At 48.0% G+C, this 18,130-nt stretch overlaps 7 protein-coding genes across 7 annotated transcripts; 3 read left to right on the top strand and 4 right to left on the bottom strand.

Annotated features, from left to right (window-relative positions):
* Positions 1-57: 57 nt before the first annotated feature.
* Positions 58-1,717, bottom strand: M430DRAFT_62020 (glycoside hydrolase family 71 protein; the record flags this gene model as incomplete). Its single annotated transcript, XM_024868959.1, has 4 exons — positions 58-771; positions 820-951; positions 1,012-1,540; positions 1,634-1,717. 4 exons carry the CDS (start codon positions 1,715-1,717, stop codon positions 143-145), a joined length of 1,374 nt encoding a protein of 457 aa, XP_024716641.1. The 3' UTR covers positions 58-142.
* A 1,565-nt stretch (positions 1,718-3,282) lies between these two features.
* M430DRAFT_110769 (carbohydrate-binding module family 24 protein) lies at positions 3,283-5,297 on the top strand (the record flags this gene model as incomplete). The annotated part of the gene is made up of 4 exons (XM_024861386.1): positions 3,283-3,378; positions 3,432-3,851; positions 3,908-4,245; positions 4,301-5,297. The coding sequence occupies 4 exons, from the start codon at positions 3,283-3,285 to the stop codon at positions 5,295-5,297; spliced, it is 1,851 nt and encodes a 616-aa protein (XP_024716640.1).
* Positions 5,298-6,034: 737 nt separating this feature from the next.
* On the bottom strand, positions 6,035-8,380 carry M430DRAFT_110672 (hypothetical protein; the record flags this gene model as incomplete). Its single annotated transcript, XM_024861377.1, has 7 exons — positions 6,035-6,310; positions 6,361-6,801; positions 6,942-7,124; positions 7,180-7,410; positions 7,507-7,618; positions 7,663-7,712; positions 7,832-8,380. The coding sequence occupies 7 exons, from the start codon at positions 8,378-8,380 to the stop codon at positions 6,035-6,037; spliced, it is 1,842 nt and encodes a 613-aa protein (XP_024716639.1).
* A 647-nt stretch (positions 8,381-9,027) lies between these two features.
* M430DRAFT_148004 (hypothetical protein) lies at positions 9,028-12,170 on the bottom strand (the record flags this gene model as incomplete). Its single annotated transcript, XM_024863100.1, has 3 exons — positions 12,001-12,170; positions 9,819-11,944; positions 9,028-9,759 (listed from the first exon to the last, which is right to left on the bottom strand). Exons 1-3 carry the CDS (start codon positions 12,117-12,119, stop codon positions 9,029-9,031), a joined length of 2,976 nt encoding a protein of 991 aa, XP_024716638.1. The 5' UTR covers positions 12,120-12,170.
* A 1,250-nt stretch (positions 12,171-13,420) lies between these two features.
* M430DRAFT_31589 (hypothetical protein) lies at positions 13,421-13,801 on the bottom strand (the record flags this gene model as incomplete). Its single annotated transcript, XM_024866047.1, has 1 exon — positions 13,421-13,801. One exon carries the CDS (start codon positions 13,799-13,801, stop codon positions 13,421-13,423), a length of 381 nt encoding a protein of 126 aa, XP_024716637.1.
* Positions 13,802-14,600: 799 nt separating this feature from the next.
* On the top strand, positions 14,601-15,697 carry M430DRAFT_70134 (hypothetical protein). Its single transcript, XM_024869479.1, has 3 exons — positions 14,601-14,711; positions 14,769-15,328; positions 15,376-15,697. Exons 1-3 carry the CDS (start codon positions 14,642-14,644, stop codon positions 15,499-15,501), a joined length of 756 nt encoding a protein of 251 aa, XP_024716636.1. The 5' UTR covers positions 14,601-14,641; the 3' UTR covers positions 15,502-15,697.
* M430DRAFT_191201 (hypothetical protein) lies at positions 15,634-16,011 on the top strand. The gene has a single exon (XM_024864021.1). The coding sequence runs from the start codon at positions 15,765-15,767 to the stop codon at positions 15,984-15,986; it is 222 nt and encodes a 73-aa protein (XP_024716635.1). The 5' UTR covers positions 15,634-15,764; the 3' UTR covers positions 15,987-16,011.
* The last annotated feature ends 2,119 nt before the right edge of the window (positions 16,012-18,130 follow it).

Here is an 18,130-nt window from a genome sequence, read left to right as displayed (position 1 = left end):
TGTTAGTTATCTCCTTTGATAAAAGCTTCGTACTCAACTTAAATAAAGTATCTTTACCTTTACTTAGGAAAATACAGAAAAACCGAGGACGAAAATTTGCAAAAGGAGTGCTTAAATCTATTGTCGGACTGTTAAAGGAAACCTACATGAAGTAGGAGGTGGTAATTGGCGTTGAGGAGCTTGAGGAGCTGATAGTAGAGCTTGAAGTAATTGAAGATGAAGAGCTTGAAGTTGGCGGTGGTGGGGTTGGGGTTGTTGTGCCACCAGTGGCGTTGAACGAGCCCACGTATGCGTTGTAATTATAGTAAACGCAAGTATCCGTGATTTGAAGACTACTGGTTCCACCCATAATAGTAGCACCATTCCTCGCAACCTCAAAGGTTTGAGAGCCAAGACCCATTGTAAAGTTCCAGGTCGAGATACCTGCAGGTACATCTATTGTTACCGGTGCGTTGCTGCCGCTCGTGACAGTCAGCTGTGCTGGGCTTGTCAGCAGAGTGGTAGCAAATACGACATCAGCGAGAAGTTCTCTTCCGTTTGGCGGCCCTAATGAATCTCCGGTGCATGTCACGTCCCAGGGCGTTGGCCGGTACCAATACACCAGTTGGTCTTCTGAAACACTTGGGGTACTGGCTCCGGCTTTGTAGGCGGCAATATATGGCTTCATTATTATCCTCCAGCCGTCATGAGGAAAACCTGCTGCCCATTCTGAAGACCCATCGTCCGTGTGGTGGGGTTCCGCTGGCCCAATGTAATGAGACTCGCCGTAGTCTAGGAAGATTAGCCAGACCTGTTAAGAATGTAGATTGCTCTACTTACCGTTCCAGGTAACAATCTCAATCAGTTCTGGCTGCAAAGAGAGCATTTCATTCCATCTGTCGGTAATCAGCTCCTCGCAGATGAATACCCAATTCTTTGAGTTGAAGTGGGTTGAGAACCATGGAGAAACAGCTGGAGCAAAGAGTTCATAATTAGCTTTGATAGTCAAAAGGGTGTTAATTAGAGACTTACGAGCCATATATGGTTTTCCCTTGAGGTCAGTCCCAAATCTGTCGTCCCATACAGTTGTCATAGGGCCAGGAATAATACTGTTCCCACCATCTGTCGGCCAAGCGTACCACGAGAAGGCTCCGTCAAAAGAAGTTTGAAGAGAATTGGCCTCTGCAGGGTCTTGCAAGTTGGGAATAGCAAATATCTGGTGTGAGGTGCCAGATTTAACTGGTCCCCAGTCAAAACTATCGCCAACGAAGGTGCTCACTACGGCACCACCGTTATATTGCATGGCAGCAGGGTGCCCAGCATACTCATTCATGTATGCTGTAATTTGTGAAGTATCTCCGTTGCTCCAGTATGCAAAATCAAAGGAAAGAAAACATTTGAAGCCAACATTTTCGGCAGCCTGGTATGCATTGGCTAGCTGAGTTGGGGTGTAGCTGTCGACCTTGGCATTGTTGAGTGCAAAAGCATCAATTCCAATCTCCATGGCATAAGCCATATCAGTCTCCCAGTCAGCCACTGTGTAGTTCTCGACAATTCCCACCTGTATCAAGGATTAGTTTCTGGGCTATTGATGAAATTAACGGTTGGATAACATAAAATGAGCGAAAACATATTTTTGGGTGTCTCGCCCAACCATATGACTTTTGGTTGGAACCGACAGCACAGGAGATGCGAGAGCAGGCACCAGTGCCGCCTTGAACAATTGTTTCCAGAGCATAGTTGAACAAACAACTTTCAAGTGTTAAACTCTGTGATACCGTATTTTGGGGCTCAAGTCCTGAGGATGACCAGGCCAACACACCCTCTAGAGGACAATATGGGACATATGCAGGCAGTTTAGAGCCGGCTTCTTTGGGAATAAAGGACTCATAACCTTCTTCCATCTTCCTTGGCTATCCCTTGTAATGTAGAGCCTAGTCAAAATTTGCCCCGCGTTTTGTCGTCAATCTTAGTCGAGAAGAGAAGGATTCCCGTTGCCGCCGGGGATACCCTGTAACACACTTTTGAATATTAAGTACCGGTACCGATGTTCGAGGCCTGGTCTGGAGCCACCTATATGGGCCATCCTTCCAGTCATTTGACTCCTGTGATCCTATTGAGTAGTATTGAACGACTGACGCGCGCATCAATCTCGGCCCGTCTCCGACATAATTCCTGATACAAGACCCAGTCACCTATGCATTTGCCCTGGGCTGGCCCTGTGATAACCATATAAGCCATAAATGTAACGTTTCGGCGGTACGGATTCCTCAAGAAACCCAAGTTCGGAAACCTGCCTCTTACATGGTTCAGGGGCAAATATATTATTGTATCGGTAGTCAAAAGGGGTCCAGAAGCGAGACCCTGGCAGCTCCGCCACTGCCGAGACCCTATCGGTTACTGTACCGAGGTAAGGTAGAGAGTAGAGATATCTTAGCATCTTCCACAGATTATAACACGTTGTAACAGGTGCGCAAGAACTTCTGAACGTTATCTCTACATCAGATGACCTTTTTCAATGTTGCATCCTGTGAAGAACAAGAACCTTCAGGAATAGGCATTCGGATGATCTACGCAGTACCCCGCAATTGCCCCGCCCCCCCTGTGCCTGTCGCTCTTTGAAAACCCATCGAACCTCGTCCGTGGAGTTGTGGACTATTGGAGACTGGCAATTTCTGGAAGGCCCGAATTCTTCGGAGCTTAAAGCTTGGTATTTAAGTACTCTCAGCAAACCGTCACCATTGCCGTCCTAACCAGTGTACGTCAAGTCGATGGCACAGGAATCCTCTTACTGTGCCACAGGGGAAGAACACATGTATCGACTGGCTTTGCCAAGCTTCACCCCCCGACAACCCCAGAAATAGGACTCAGAAAATGACTTTCCCATCTGCAACTCTCTCCGAAGGAGGGCGCCACAACCCACGATCTCACCGAAGCCAGGATAGACAAGGGGTAGGATTGGTAGGGTGGCAGCTGGAGTAGGTCTAGACTCTGGAGACCAAACATCCAGACCGGTGTGTATTCACCCTGAATAGAGGTAGGGAGAGGAGCCAATCTCAGGAAAATACCTCCGAGGATCCAGAAGTCAAGATGCAATACGTAAGGGTCTCTGAAAGATAGACCCCGCCGCAAACCTATTTAGAGAATCTGTGGCTCTCACGCTATATAGATCTCCAACAACACCCAAGTTCAAGATCCGCTTTATTCTTCGGCAACTACCATCTCTGATAAGATACTGGGTTGACTAGGGTTGTAATGGTCAACCTTTTAGGCATCATGCGGTTCTCGGCTGCACTATGGCTGATGACAGCCTCTCTTACTTTGGCTGCTCCAGCTTCGAATGGAGTAAACCTGGGCGAGAGACAGTCTACGGATAGGCTTGTCTTTTGTCACTTTATGGTGAGCCCCTCGTAACCTGCCAGAAATCAACGAGAGGACTAAAACTCTTTTAGATTGGCATTGTAAGCGATCGTACCAGTGCCTCGGACTACGATGATGATATGCAACGAGCCAAAGCACTTGGTATCGATGCCTTTGCGCTGAATATTGGAGTGGACCCCTACACGGACCAGCAACTCGGATATGCCTACCAGTCTGCGGCCAACAATGGCATGAAGGTCTTCATCTCCTTCGATTTCAATTGGTACAGTCCAACAAGCGGTGCCAGTGCTGTCGGCTCCAAGATTGCTCAGTATGCGAATGAGCCTGCTCAGCTGAAGATTGATGGCAAAGTGTTTGCTTCTTCATTTGCTGGGGATGGTCTAGATGTTGCTACTATGAGATCTGCCGCCGGTGTGCCTGTCTTTTGGGCTCCCAACTTCCATCCTGGTCAGTCTGATTTTAGTCAGATTGATGGAGCATTGAATTGGCTTGTACATCCTCCCACCCTTCCTATTTATGATTTAGAGAGTTAATAAGTAACCAACAGGGTTGGCCAAACAATGGTAACAACAAAGCACCAACTCCAGGAGCCAATGTCACCGTTGAAGAGGGGGACGCTTCGTATATCTCTGCCCTTGCTGGGAAGCCCTACATTGCACCTGTTTCTGCATGGTTTAGCACTCACTATGGGCCCGAAGTTTCTTACAGTAAGAATTGGGTGTTTCCATCCGATCTCTTGTGGTACACGCGCTGGAATGAGGTTCTCACTCTGGGTCCCCAATTCTTGGAAATTATCACTTGGAACGATTATGGCGAATCCCATTATATTGGCCCCTTGAGTTCACCACATTACGATGATGGAAACTCCAAATGGACAAATGACATGTAGGTTCAAGCCTTCAACTATATATACTTTGACATCACAAATCTGACATTATAGGCCTCACGATGGCTGGCTCGACATGGCCAAACCATTCATCGCAGCTTTCCATGCTGGTGCAACCTCTGTCGACCCCTATATTACCAGCGATCAGTTGATCTACTGGTATCGCCCAACTCTACGAGGACTCGACTGTGACGCGACGGATACTACCATGGTCGCAGCGAACAACGCCAGCGGGAATTACTTTGAAGGACGACCCAACGGGTGGGAGGATATGGAAGATTCAGTCTTTGTCGTTGCCCTGCTCACATCCCCTGGCACTGTAACCGTAACCTCCGGCGGAAATACTCAGAGCTTCAATGCTCCCGCTGGGGCCTCAGCTTTTCAAGTCGACATGCAAGTTGGACAACAACAGTTCGCACTTACTCGCGGATCAACCACCGTACTCAGTGGCGTCTCCCTTAAAGACGTCTCCTCGATCTGTATCTGCGGCATCTACAACTTCAACGCCTACGTTGGGTCACTTCCTGCAGGCTTTTCAGATCCTCTGGCTCCCGATGGCCTCGCATCACTCACAGCCGGTCTCCACGTCAGTACCTGTTCCGCGACACCCTCCCTTGGCACGGCTCCCGCAGCCCCAATCACAACCCCATCTGTTTCGACCACGTCCCCAGGATCCCCGAAAACCACAAGCACAACAACGAGTACTACCACTCCCCCTCCTCCAGTGACCAGCAGCAGCTCCTCGAGTCCCCCCGCTGCCCCACCAACATCCACGAGCTCTTCTGCCCCCAGCAGCCCTAGTAGCAGCGGGACATGCATCGCCGGCACCGGGTCTGGGAACTACGTCGGCTTGTGCAGTTTCTGCTGCAATTACGGGTATTGTCCTCCTGGGCCCTGTACCTGTACTGAATACGGTACTGCGATCCCGGCTCCGCCAACGACGGGAACTCAAGGGTATCCCTTGCCCGGGGAAGATGATAGCTATCTTGGCTTGTGCAGTTTTGCTTGTAATCATGGATATTGCCCATCCACGGCTTGCACTACCAATTGATTTCGTAATTTATTTGGAAAGCGAGGGTGGTTTTGGAAGTTAGGGATGAGATGATGGGAGCTTAGGGCCAGTATTTTGTTGACGGAGAAGAATGTGTATATACGGCAATGATCGGTCATGATATATAATGTAGTCGACGTCTAAGTGTCCAAGATACGTATGTGCTTTGCATGCAATGTGACACCAAAAAGGGCGTCCGAGACTCTGCATAAAATCTATTCTATCGTATAGAGTAGAGGGTATCCTCCAACAAAGTCTTGGTAAGAAGGGGAGGTAGCTAGCTATATGACGAGCAGCGGTGACACGTATAAGAGTTATAGATACATGACTTGAATTTTATTACAAGTCTATACATTATGATCTAGATCAACATCGTTTCGTTTCCGTCCCCAAAGTTTGCCCAACCGAGAAGAGGACTTTTCAAAAAGAGAAGGGCGTGCAAGAGAGCTGACCTTTCCAATGGCGCCGTTTTGCGTCGTTCCTTCTGTCATCTCTATGCCATGACTGGAATCGCTGTCTTTCACAGTCGTGCCATTGATCAGGACGTTGCCGTCGAGTCGCGCGTTGTGAGTAGTGGTAGCAGCACGCTGTCGAGGTTCCCGGGAAGTCATGTCATCAATTGGCCGAAGCAGCGCCTGTCTTCTCATAATCGCCTCGGATGTAGAAAGGGATCTCGTCTGGACTCCTGAAAATTCTATACAGAAATCAGCAGAGGACTCAGTCTAAGAAGTTATAATTCACGACTTACCTCCCGAGCCGCCATTTCCATCGTCTGTACCCCTGGATGGTGTTTTCGATCGCCTGAAGTTGGCTACCCATGAACCGAGACGCTTCCACTTCTTGCCCCAGAATTCTATCCCGGACGTCGTGTTCAAGGATCCAACTATGAAGAAGAAGGGAACGCATATCGTGACCATCACTATCGCAAACCATTCACGCCAGTGCGAGCTTTGGAGGTTTGTCATGCCAAAGACAGAGGTGACGAAAGTAAGGGGTAGGAAGAAGATGCTGACCTACTATCATCAGTTTCCTTTCATGGATACGGAAGGAGGGCTCAACTAACCAAAGTCAACACCTTAATATTGCGTCCCTGAAGAATCGTCACAACAGCCATATCAAAATTCTTCCTACTCTCTTGTACACTCGTACCGGAGAAGAGCTGATCCCTCAACGTGCGAATCTCCTTTCTCATATCATCGTTCTCGTCCCAAAGCTTCTGCAACCCTTTAACCTCTTTCTCAAACTCCTTCTTCAAGCCAAGCATCCGTTTCCTCCAATAGATATTGCGCGCGGAATCGGGATCGAGCATGGGCCACAGGGATTTATGCCTGCCTTCCCAGACATCATCCGTGAAGGTGTCTTCATAGGAATCAATTATGGCTTTGATGGCGTTATTCATCATCCCAAGGGTCTGGAACGCCCAGAAGTAACGGCGGGAGTAGGTAAATTCCGCATCTTCGAAGAGAAGCTTGTCGCGGAGGACGCGGCTGAACATGAATTCCGGCTACTGAGGTTAGAACTTAAATACTGACTGTTCATCTTGACATAATATCTCAAAGTAGGGTCATCAAGAGGTTGAAATTAGTCTCGCAGAGACTAATTTGGAAAACCGATCATATTATGAATAAAAAGTTCGGTGCTTACTGGAGGCGTCACGAGCTTACTGATTCTGTTGTATATATCCTCAAATCTTTTCTGTGAATCCTTGAACTCAGCGAGCAAGGTAGTCAAAAACGCCTCGGGTCCGTTCACATAATGTTTCGTTGAATCATGACTATCCATACTATGCTTGTGGTCAGGATAGCACTGAATATTAAGAACGTGCCACTGCAAGAACACATTATTAGTTCCCTCACGAGAAAAACAGTTGAATGTTTCATACAGGTGCCCACGGATCATATATGTATCCTTCCTGTGGTTTGGCTCGTCGACGTGCGTTCTTCAACTTCCTGATATACTTTCCTGATAGCGATAAAACCACCACCGAACTACATTTCGAGATTGGGATATGCTCCGCTTTTTTCTTGGGGATGATATCAGTTAGTTGCCAGGCCATAGGAGAACAAGTTTCTCCTATAACAGTATAATAATCAAAATTGAAGACGAAAGACCGCTGCTGCCGTTCATCATCTGAGAAGGCACGGTCGGTCATGTGAGCCTTAGAGGTTCCGTTAGATCGGGATATTGAGAACTCGCAAGTGGTACGTACAGCAGATGCATCCGACGAAACAAGAAGCTTGAAAACTTCATCCATGTCGATATGTTGGTTCATTGTCAGATGAAGGGCACCCAGTATGATTGGGTTTGGTTCTCGGATGATGCTAAGCTGGTCAGAATTGAAGTTTAAAAGCTTGAGGTGACTTACCTGATCCGTCCCACTGCAGGTCGTTGAGAGCTTGGATTTGCATTCAGATCCTTGAGCAATATCAGTTACTGAGATTGTAGTTGGCTTCTTTCATTGGAAATCCCGTAATCTCGTCTCATCTCATCGCCGAACATAACGCCTTTACGCATTTATTCCTAGAAAGACCCACCTGAATAGCTTGCCAAATAGCATAATCAATGTTACTCCCATCGCTCACGACTGCCCTCCTACTCACAGGTGCCCCATCAGTTCCAACGTCCAACACCGAATAATGGCTGGTATGTGAATGATCCGGCAAAACTTCCGGGAACAAACTATCGGGGTTCCTCAACCTGCCCCTGTCATCAATGACCGACTCCAATGCCTTTCTCCCCTCCGCATTAAACTGATACCTCTTCAAATGCTCCCTCAGATGCTGGGAGTCAAACTTATAGCTGGGTAATATGTCTTGGACGTAAAGGCCTTCATCTTCGTCCGAAAAGTCGCTCTCGTTGCTGCGATGCGTGGGGGCGGTTATTCTGGGGGGCGAGCGCTCGCCATCGTGCTCCAGTGTTGAGCGACGCCTTCTTCTTGGAGTTGCAGCGGGGGAGCCCAGCGTCAAGTTAGCAGCGACGTTATGTGATAGAGCATCGTGAACCAAGCGGAAAGTTTCGAGGTACGCTTTGTGCTGCTCGTCCAGTCTGTTCAGAAGCTCCTCCGTATTTATACTGCCTACCATGATCGTGGAACTTGGGTGTTTGCTAGGCAGAACAGATATGAGAGACGGGTATGATATAGAAGGTTATAAGCAAAAGTTCGGCTGGACCCAACTTGATTGATCAGACTCTAAGTACTCGGTGGGACGGGTGTATGACCGTTCAGCTGAGCGGCTGAGCCGCCTTGACAAGGCTGGTGCAGCGCGTGCTGCCTATTCAAGACGAGGCTGGGCGGAATATGACCCCCATGTTGGAAGCGGGGATCAAGTTGTATGTTCGAGGCTGTTCGATTTCTTTAGACGTTTACCCCTCGAATTGATAGATATTAGTGGATGCGATAGGTTTGCGCTTTGCAGGCTTTATATGGCCCCTGTCACTTATTAATAGCTTGCCAAGGAGATGTGGTAGTATTGGGGGGCCTCCAAGAAACCCAAGAAAGGATGAGGAGTGATCGAATAGAATACTTGTGTTTCTGCACCTTCTTAGAGTCTTACAGTCGATTGGGAGACTTGTGCAGAATGCCAGAAGGTCTGCCTCACGAAGCTACTTTGTAGCGCAGATTTGCTAACCATCGTTCCATATTTGAATCGCTCCTAATCCGATATACCATCCTGAGCCAAACACCTGAACCATAAGCCCCCAGCAGAAATCCCGAACGCCATCCTATCAGCTCAAAGGAATTTTCCGGTGATCGAGCCAAGGATCAGGCTTCTCTTCTGTTTCGATACGAATTTACTGACCTCGTCCGCCCACCCCTCGCTATTCTCCTGCAAGTTATCCATGCTATCCCCCATAAGATTCAGCCTCTGCGTCCTCTCGTTCAACTGTCTCGTCATGTATGATCCCCATCCTTCGGTCGACCGCGTTCCGGGCATATAGCCTGGTCCTGCAGCTCGTGCTAGACGTTCCTCTTCCGCAGCCGCAGCCAGCATGCGCTTACTCGGGGGTCTATCCGGACCACCGATGAGAATATCGAGATCTGTAGGACTCACATACTGTGTCCCTGAAATCCATTGAAGATTGGATATCGTAGGTCGAGGAGGGATCACAGCTTCTGGATTGAAGAGTGTGTCCGGAGACTTGGGAAGTGATTGTCCGGCACCCCAGACATTAAACATGGCGATTTCCGAGGGGCCGGTCCAGCCAAGTACACCACCAGAGCGTGTGACAATCGCGTTTGTTGTTCTGGTTTTATCAAGCACGAGAAGCTTACTTACGCCGATTTCTTTGAGAGCTGGGATCGAGTACGCTCGCACCGTTCCGTCACTGAATACACCAACGAGTGCAAACCCGCGAGTTTCACATTCTGTAACTTCAGCAGAATCACAGAAAACGTTGTCCCATTCTTTATGAGCCCCTTTGGCGGTTGCAGGTTTGAAAATTCGAGCCTCCGTCTGAGTCACTAAAAGAATTATCTTAGTAATTGTACTTTCAATCATAGCAGAGTGTTTGTGAACTTACCAACTACAAGAGCGCCATGGGTCTGACGTCCAGTGCGAAGTGCACCTATACTCTCACCTGTTGCGGCAGCTACTTTGCCCGTACTGGCGACGATAGGGGTGATCGAGATAATCTTGTCTGCAAGGGAAGTGGCACCAGCGAACTGAGCTGTATAACCGCCATTTGCCTGAGGGAGAATCTTGAAAGTGGCAACTTTGCCCAAGTTTGTCCCAACGAAACATGCGATACTGGAGTATTCATCGCCTTCCAAGGTCATGACACCAAATTCAATGACAACAGGCCAATCCGCTCCCCCCGATGCGCTACTGCTTCCCTTTTTGAGGAAGCTGCTGCGTTTTTCGTGTTTGATAAAGTCGCTCGTCGATGCACTAAATATCACAGCTGGCCCTCGAAGGTCGATTAAGGAAAATAACCCCTTCTCGGACCCGATTCCAACAAACCCCACATCTGAGACCTTGACCGCACTAATAGGCCCCTGGGCCATATCATAAAGCACGTAAGGTTGCAAACCTTCTTTCAGAGCAGGTTCCGAACGTGAGGATATGTCAGTAATTCCGCCCTTGTTGACTTGTGTAGGTTGCGGTGCCTCTCTCCCGAATAATTTATTCCCGCCCCAACGGTATATCACGACCTCACCAGCGGACGTTCCAACACCTAATTCCCCAACGCCACCCATGCTCACAGCTGTAATATTGACATCATCGAAACGGTCGACGGCCCTTGCTACGTCAACTTGTAAGACGGCGCTGTTTTCGATCTCATCTAGGTGGCCAGCATCCCAGATACGAACTGTTCCATCTCCATGGGCCGTTTGAATGACATTTCGAGCCTCATATCTCCGCAGATGTTTCGGACCTTCAATCCCGCCACGAAGTAGTTTAGGTCCCTGTTGTCTGTTTTCTGTCATGCCAAGCCATCGTCCTCTCTCAATCGCAGACGCGGAAGCTTTTATCACGAAAGGATGTACAAATGAGACCGAGGGGTGTAATTGGTTGGTGGGAGAGATAGGGTGGCCGCTGGGGAACGACAAAGTGACAAGCTCTCCCGAGGTAAGGAGTGCGAGTATAGCAATTGGGTCTTGAGCTCCAGCAAAATGAGGTGAAGCCCGTGGAATGAGACAGAAATCCACAACTTCTGCACCCGGAGGAGTCGGGAGGAGATGCTGCTTCTTGATCTCGAAATAGTCCGTGAGGACCGACCAAGATGATGTTGCATAAACGGGAGTAGGGCCTAAGTCGAGGAAGCTCATGCCCTTCTGAGGAAGTGTCGTTGGAACCCCTCCGGCCACTAGAATGCCAGTATCGTCTGGGTTGTTCTTACAGCACCAAGCTACCTTGGCAAATGGTTCCTTCAGAGCGAACGTTCCAGGGGTGTTACCAAAGCTCTCGGATTTAGTGCCAGGTTTGTCGACATGCGTATCCGTCAAGGTCCGGGCCATCACAATACGACCATCCTTCGGATCCCAGAATACCAAAGTTGCATCATCATATGCCGCCCCAATGAAAGTCCCAGTTGGGTGCCAAAAGACCTGTGTCAAACGGGGTCTTCGAGCAGTCTGAGCAGATAAAGGATCTGCGTTACCTCCTGGTGCACCAACAGGCACTTCGTATTCGAAGAATTTGAGGGGTTGATTCTCCTTAAAGGAGTATATAACAACTCCTTCATTATAGCCAATGAGTAATTGTCCGATGTCTCGAGGATGTAATTGCATAGAGACAACTGCCAACATTCTTGATCTTGGGTTTCGCTGCCGCCAGAAGTTGGGCAGCCGTAGCGGCGCTGTTTTCTCCCTATCCAGATCATACATAATAACATCCCCACTTTGTAGCCCTATGAAAGCCCAATCCAGCATTGGGTCGGTCACCAACGTCGTGGCCACGCCTGGGGGTGAATAGCTGGCCAATCTCTTGCCATCCTTGAGGTCCCATACTATGATTTCATTCTTCGAGCCGAGACTGATGAGTCGGTCGGAGCAGAAGTGTAGAGATTTTATGGAAGCTCGGCGGGGTAGTGTGAAGATGACTTGAATTCGTTTTTGCCCGAAGACATAGATTTGACCGCTGCCAAAGGTGGTTTCATTTGTTCCTATTGCAAGGAGGGACTGGACAGGGTCGTATGCTAATGCTCTGTATTGAAAAGTCTTGTCAGTCTCGTATTTTGCATTGCATATTCCCTCACGTACCCAATCTGCGAGTTGATACCAAATCTCGCCTGGTCGTCGGGAGCGAACAGGCCTGGCAGAATACCGGCCGAAAGATCATTTTGGATACCTGCTTGCTTTCCTCGTAGAAAGCCCGCCATGGTGTATTGGGAGGCTTGAGTTGACTTGTTGAGGGCCAAGACAATTCCTAGAATCGGCGGCTGCCTTTCATCAGCGGTCGGTCCAGTGGCCGGGGCAAACAAAGCAAACACCAGTCTTGCGGTCGTTCCGCGCGCTATCGAAGCGGCATGACATACCCCTCATTTGATATACGAGGGAGGACGACCAAGAAAAGGTATTACTTACAATACACGCCCGCAAGCAGCCAAAGGTAAGATAGGGAATTTGGAATTCGGTTGAACTCCGATGACCAGTGTCAGCAACAAAATCCGGACGAAGGATTGCTCAACTGCGCCTCTGGTCTGCACACGATTAGGATTCGGTGCTTGAGCTTCTCGCAAATCTACCGAAGCAAAGTGCAGCTTTTACCTTATGGAACGACAATAATATTTGGCGAAAGAGACATTTGCTGTTGTTCACTTCGAAGTGTGTCAAATTACCCTCATTTTTTCGGTCCTTTCTATTTCTCCCGTTCTCCCATCTATGAGCAAGGTTTACGGCGTGGGTTTTCCACCCGTAGCAAGCAATTATTGCTGTAGTCAGCCCAGCCAAAGGTCTATGTATTCCATGCGTGCTCTTATCCAATATATTATCTCCTTACTTTCGCAAGAGAGAGATTCCTTGTATCGAAGTGCACAATATACCGCTTGCCCACAAGGATTCAAAAACCCACACGAAGTGGTGTGTGTATCTTCGTCGCAAAGCATTCAAAGGCTGTATTTATATTGACTTTAGACCCATCTTCCTTCACTTCACAATCCCTACGGTGGATCCCCTTAAAATATTAAGTCCGCAAAGGGCTATGTCAGAATGCTCTACGTTGGATTCTTGGAGAATCTATTTGCCTAGACACTTTGCTACAACTGGAAAAAATGCGTTGAAAGTCATACACCTAGTCATACGTCAAGATATTCCCGGGTCGCAGCGGGCCGCCTGAAGGACTTGTAGGGAGTAGCTTCAATGAGGTATCGGTTCAACGACCTATAACTATGCCCATGCAATTCGACATTATTATTGGTGAGAGCACCTCTTCGTCCTTAATCAGATTATGGTTAAAAGTGGAGTAGTACCGATCTTCTTCGGACGGACCCGTCTCACAGTCCAGAATGTCGGATTCTCTTATATATAATTCTGTATAGTCAAAGGAGCGGGGAGAAAACAGGCCGGTCACTGGCACTGTCAGTTACTGATATGGGTAGAGAATAAGTCTATTTCCAATGATCGACCACAGCCCCTTTCGAAAGTTCTGACAATCAAGGGCCGAATCATTCAAGATCTCTCACTATTCCACCTTTCCCCAAATCCCCCAAAACCACTCCCAGGCCCTCCTCACCTCCTCATCTCTCTCCTTGGTCTTCTGCGCTAGCCTCTCCCTCATCCTCGGCAACGTATTCTGCAAAGCCTCCGCTTGCACACCTTCCAAGATCAACTCCTGCGCTAACTCAATACTCCTCTCGATTTCCTTGACCGGATTCGTGTAGCTGGGGGGCGGCAGTTCGGCTTCGATGGCTTGCTTGTAAGTTAAGACTAGGTCGCAGTGTTGGCAGCGTCGGAGTGATCGGTGGATGGAGTATAGGGGCGTGATGGTTGGGTAAGTGGTGAGGAGGTAGTGGATGGTAGGTGGAAATGTCAGGGGTCGGGTGCATGTTGCGCAGGTTGTCATTTTTGACAGAGATTCTAGGAGAAGGCAGAGACAGTTGGGGGCGACAGAATGAAAACATAAGAACTTGTTGATGGTAATTCACATAGCAAACATGATGCAGACTGAGAAGACATGGAGGAATCAAAGGTATCTGCATTTATGCTATGTGTATAAAGAAGTGCATTACTGAAAGCAAAGAGACCAAGTATCGTTGCGAACCAGGATATTCTTTCATCATTTGATGAGGCGTTCTTTGTCAACGGCACCCGAATAAGCATCGTTGAGCTGGGATCATCCAGTCATTTGAATGAATTCCCATGCCTCAGACGCACCCTTTCAAGAAGAGACCTCTGCCATGGAGGGTAAGTGTCCCGCTGTTTATATTTCTCCGCACCCAATGCATTCTCATGCCGCAGGCTGGAGGGTAAGTATCAACGAATTCTCCTCTCTCCTCCAATTTCCCCTCCAGGACCTGTCACAGGAATAGACGTAAGCCAGAGTGAATATGAAGGATTGTAGTTTTATGTGAAGAAGAAAGAAGAGGAAGAGAGTCGCGTCTGTGATAAAGGAAAAATTTGCGGCAGGTCATGTGATTGACAGGTATAAGCGAAGGACTTGCGAGAAATAGGGCTAGCGTGGAAAATGATTCAGTGGCGGGGTTGTGAACCTCAATCACAGCCCCGCCATTTCGAATAACACCCGTGGTAAAGACTTAATACTAGACCAGGACTCGTGATAAGGTGCTTAACCGCCTCCCGTCTCCGCGAAGTAATTCCGAACGACACCATTCGACGAGACCTTCCCCCTGAGAACTCTCTGCCAAACTAAACAACCCTTTGATCGCACGAACGTCCTGCAATCATGGCACCAGGAGGTCCCCCAGGAGGCGCGCGTGGCCGAGGCGGCAAGTTCAAGAAGTTCACACGTGGAGGCAAGTCTATGATCATATTCACCACTGCTTCTAGCACGTCTGCTAACATATCACCAGGTGGTAAGCACTTCTCGCGCAATCTACGACCGCTCGACTCGGACGGAAATGAAATTATAGAAAAGCCCTCTGATGCATCCTCGTCCGAGGAAGACTCCTCAGAAGAATCTTCTTCCGAGGAGGAAGAGGAAAAGCCCGCTATGACCCGTGAGGAGCGTCGTGCGGCCGCCAAAGCCAAGAAGGAAGCTGCTATAGCACGCAAACAGGCTAAGGTGGCACAGCCTGGCGATATGCCGTCTAGCTCAGAAGATGAAAGCGAGGACGACGATATGCCAGCCAACCCAAACCATTCGAAGGCAGCGAGGAACCAGGCGAAGGCCGCGCCAGTCAGCGTGGATGAGGCCGCGGAAGGAGTCAAGGAGTTGAGCGTTGGAGGGAAGGGCAAAGGGAAGCCGATGGCAGAGCTGAGTCGTAGAGAGAGGGAAGCTATCCAGGCACAACAAGCAAGGGAGAGATATCAGAAGTTGCATGAAGCAGGGAAGACGGATGAGGCGAAGGCAGATTTGGCTAGATTGAAGTTGATTCGGGAAAAGAGAGAGGCGGAGGCTGCTAGAAAGAAGGTTAGTATTACCATACAAGGCATAGGGATCATACTAATAGTGTCTAGGCCGAGAAGGAAGAACGAGAGGAGGCTGAGAAGGCAAAGAAAGCTGAGCTTCTGGCTCGTGAAGCGAGGAGAAGAGAGGCCGCGCTGGGACCCTCAAAAGGGAAGGGCAAAGCGGCCAAGAAGTAGATGCAAGAAGTAGAACTCGCGTTGCACATCTGGATGTCTTTGGGTGAGGCTGCGTCTGCGTCTTATGTATCGTGGCGGCATTCTTGGCATAGACCTCGACTTTCATGTTATGCATGGTTCTTTTCATAGTTATGGAAGAGAATACCCGCCGCTGTGTGGATCATATGAAAACTGTTTCTTTTGACTATGGGTTTCAAAACTGTATTTCCAGCTGGCCGTAAAATACCCTCGTTTATGCTACCAAGAAACGTTGCATCGTTATTATGCTCACTCTTTCCTTAGATCTAAGAACTATCCTTCTAATCGTTCGGTTGGCCAACTCTCACCCGCTCCGGTTAATCACCGTATTGGGAGAGAGGGCTGAACTACCTTACGTTCTCTCGCAACCCACGCAAGCCCGCCCATTAACGTACAATTCCTACGTGCTTTCGTCCACATCATACACCAAATCCATTACCTGGCACATCATAATCTTTGTTTTCTAGCTCAATATAACTCGAGAAACAGGAAAATATAGAACTGAAAATTTTGGCAAGAGGCCTTGAAATTACTATCTAAGTAAAGAAGGAACACGATAGGAGCCACTCCCCAGATTAGATTGATAATGTCTCGAGCGATTATACAGATATCGTTGTCGGCATCGTCGCGGGAGGGGCGGAGACCCGACAGTTAGAACTTTTACTCGCGGGTCACAACAATAATAGTACAATAACAGCATGACTTCGACACTTTCCTTTCATCTTCAGAAACATTCAACGAGTTCATTAAATCGGTACGCTACTTCTGGACGTTTAAAATCCCCTAGAGGCTCTTATAGAGTTCAAACAACAGATAGCCGTGAACAACTTTTTCTGAACCGTGGTGCTGACAAGACATTCCAGAAAATTAAGGACTTAGAAGGATGGATTGATGGTAAGTTAATAGACAGAGGGCTACTAGAGAGTTGACCTCTGTTCCGAAGGTCTTGTTTGTCTTTTTTAAATCTCTATTCAGACAATATCTTGGTTACTGAAGACGGCGCAATTTACTTCGTTGACTTGGGCATGCCAGGCATTTACCATCTAATCTTTGAAGAATATGGACTCTTATATATATGTTGGAGCAGTTTTGCCAAGGGACTTTGACTGACGCTCTTTGGTAACAAGCCTTTACCCAACCTACGACCGATATCTTTGGTGGCGCGAATCAATGGTCAAGGGACTAAGGTGGTCAGTTATTGTCTTCTTCATCTCTTTCTGTTAAATAGCGAAGGTTGCCCAAGTCAAAATAGACTTTGGTTGGGGGCCTGGGGCAGTTTTCGTGGCAGACTTCAGTTGTAGACTTCATAATAATTACTGATAATCTTACAGTATGAACGACCAACTGTCAACAATCCCTTTGATTGCAAGATTATGTCTATGAAGGTGGCAAAATAGTTTTCTTTTCTTTTGAGGGGGGGTCCGAAACGTCTATCAAGTGCCCTTGCCCCTAAAACGCACTAATAGATTAGATAAGAGCATTTCTACCTAGTGCGACTTCAAAATGAGTCAGTTGTAAGGTGGAGGAAGGTAAAAAAAGAAAAGCTCAAGAGCAAAAAGAGAAATGCAAATGAATGCAAAGCTGAAGACTACCCGACTTGAACGGATGACCCTCTGGAGATTCCTAGATGAATCTGGAATCAGAAGCGCTACCACTGCGCCAAGTCTCCTTGTTTGCTGAAAGAAATGTGCAAAGAATCATAGAAGAGTGGTGGTACAAAGCGAGAGCGCCCCAAAAAAAGGAAAAAAAAAAAGAAGATGGCTGCAGGTCGGAAGGGGGGCAAAAAAGCCAAAACTGGCAAAAATGAATTGAAGACTACCCGATTTGAACGGATGACCCTCTGGAGATTCCGAGATGAATCTGGAATCAGAAGCGCTACCACTGCGCCAAGTCTCCTTTTTCTTGAAAATAGAGAATTCTATTCTGAACTATAGGTGAGGAATGAGAGGAAGGCGTGCAAATCTCACTTTCGTCAACTCATCAGCCATCAGGGCAATGGATGACACACTTTAACATCACATATAGGTCATACGGGAATTGCAACGTTAATAAGTAATGTACGGATATATAATTCCAGTCTCTGTTTCAATTTCACGAGGAATTTAAACCACACAATGGTTGGCACCAGGCATTGAGGGACGATCATGAAAAGAATGGAAAAGCAGCATAAGTGAGGTACCTTAGGTACACACATGTACAGCCGGGATCTCAATTTATTCACAAAGAAGTGGTGTTGTGGGAAGGGATGTAAAGGGCTCGATTCGGATGCAGAGGCGGCTCAAGTTGCCCTTCTTATCAGATATCACATGAAATTTTCTCTGTCACGTGGTAATAACAAGAAGGGCAACTTGAAGAAAGTGACCTGGGTATACGACCCACTCAGATATTTAACCTTATATGAATCCCAGCCCAGAACTCCAGATCTACAGAGGGGCAGAGGTCAACGGCGCCTCAACTTAGGAACGCTCAATTCATTCGAGATGATGATCTAAGATATGAGGAACGGGAACATTTGGTTTTCTGGTTTCCAGAATTGTCTTGCATGATTGCACGGTAAAGAATAACAATTATTACTAAATGAAGAGTTGTTTTGGAAGAGGGGCCGCAAGGC

This window comes from Amorphotheca resinae (assembly GCF_003019875.1).
Source record: "Amorphotheca resinae ATCC 22711 unplaced genomic scaffold M430scaffold_14, whole genome shotgun sequence".
Lineage (NCBI taxonomy): Eukaryota > Fungi > Ascomycota > Leotiomycetes > Helotiales > Amorphothecaceae > Amorphotheca > Amorphotheca resinae.
Note: the sequence above shows the minus strand (reverse complement) of the source record. Positions and strands in the feature narration are given on the sequence as shown.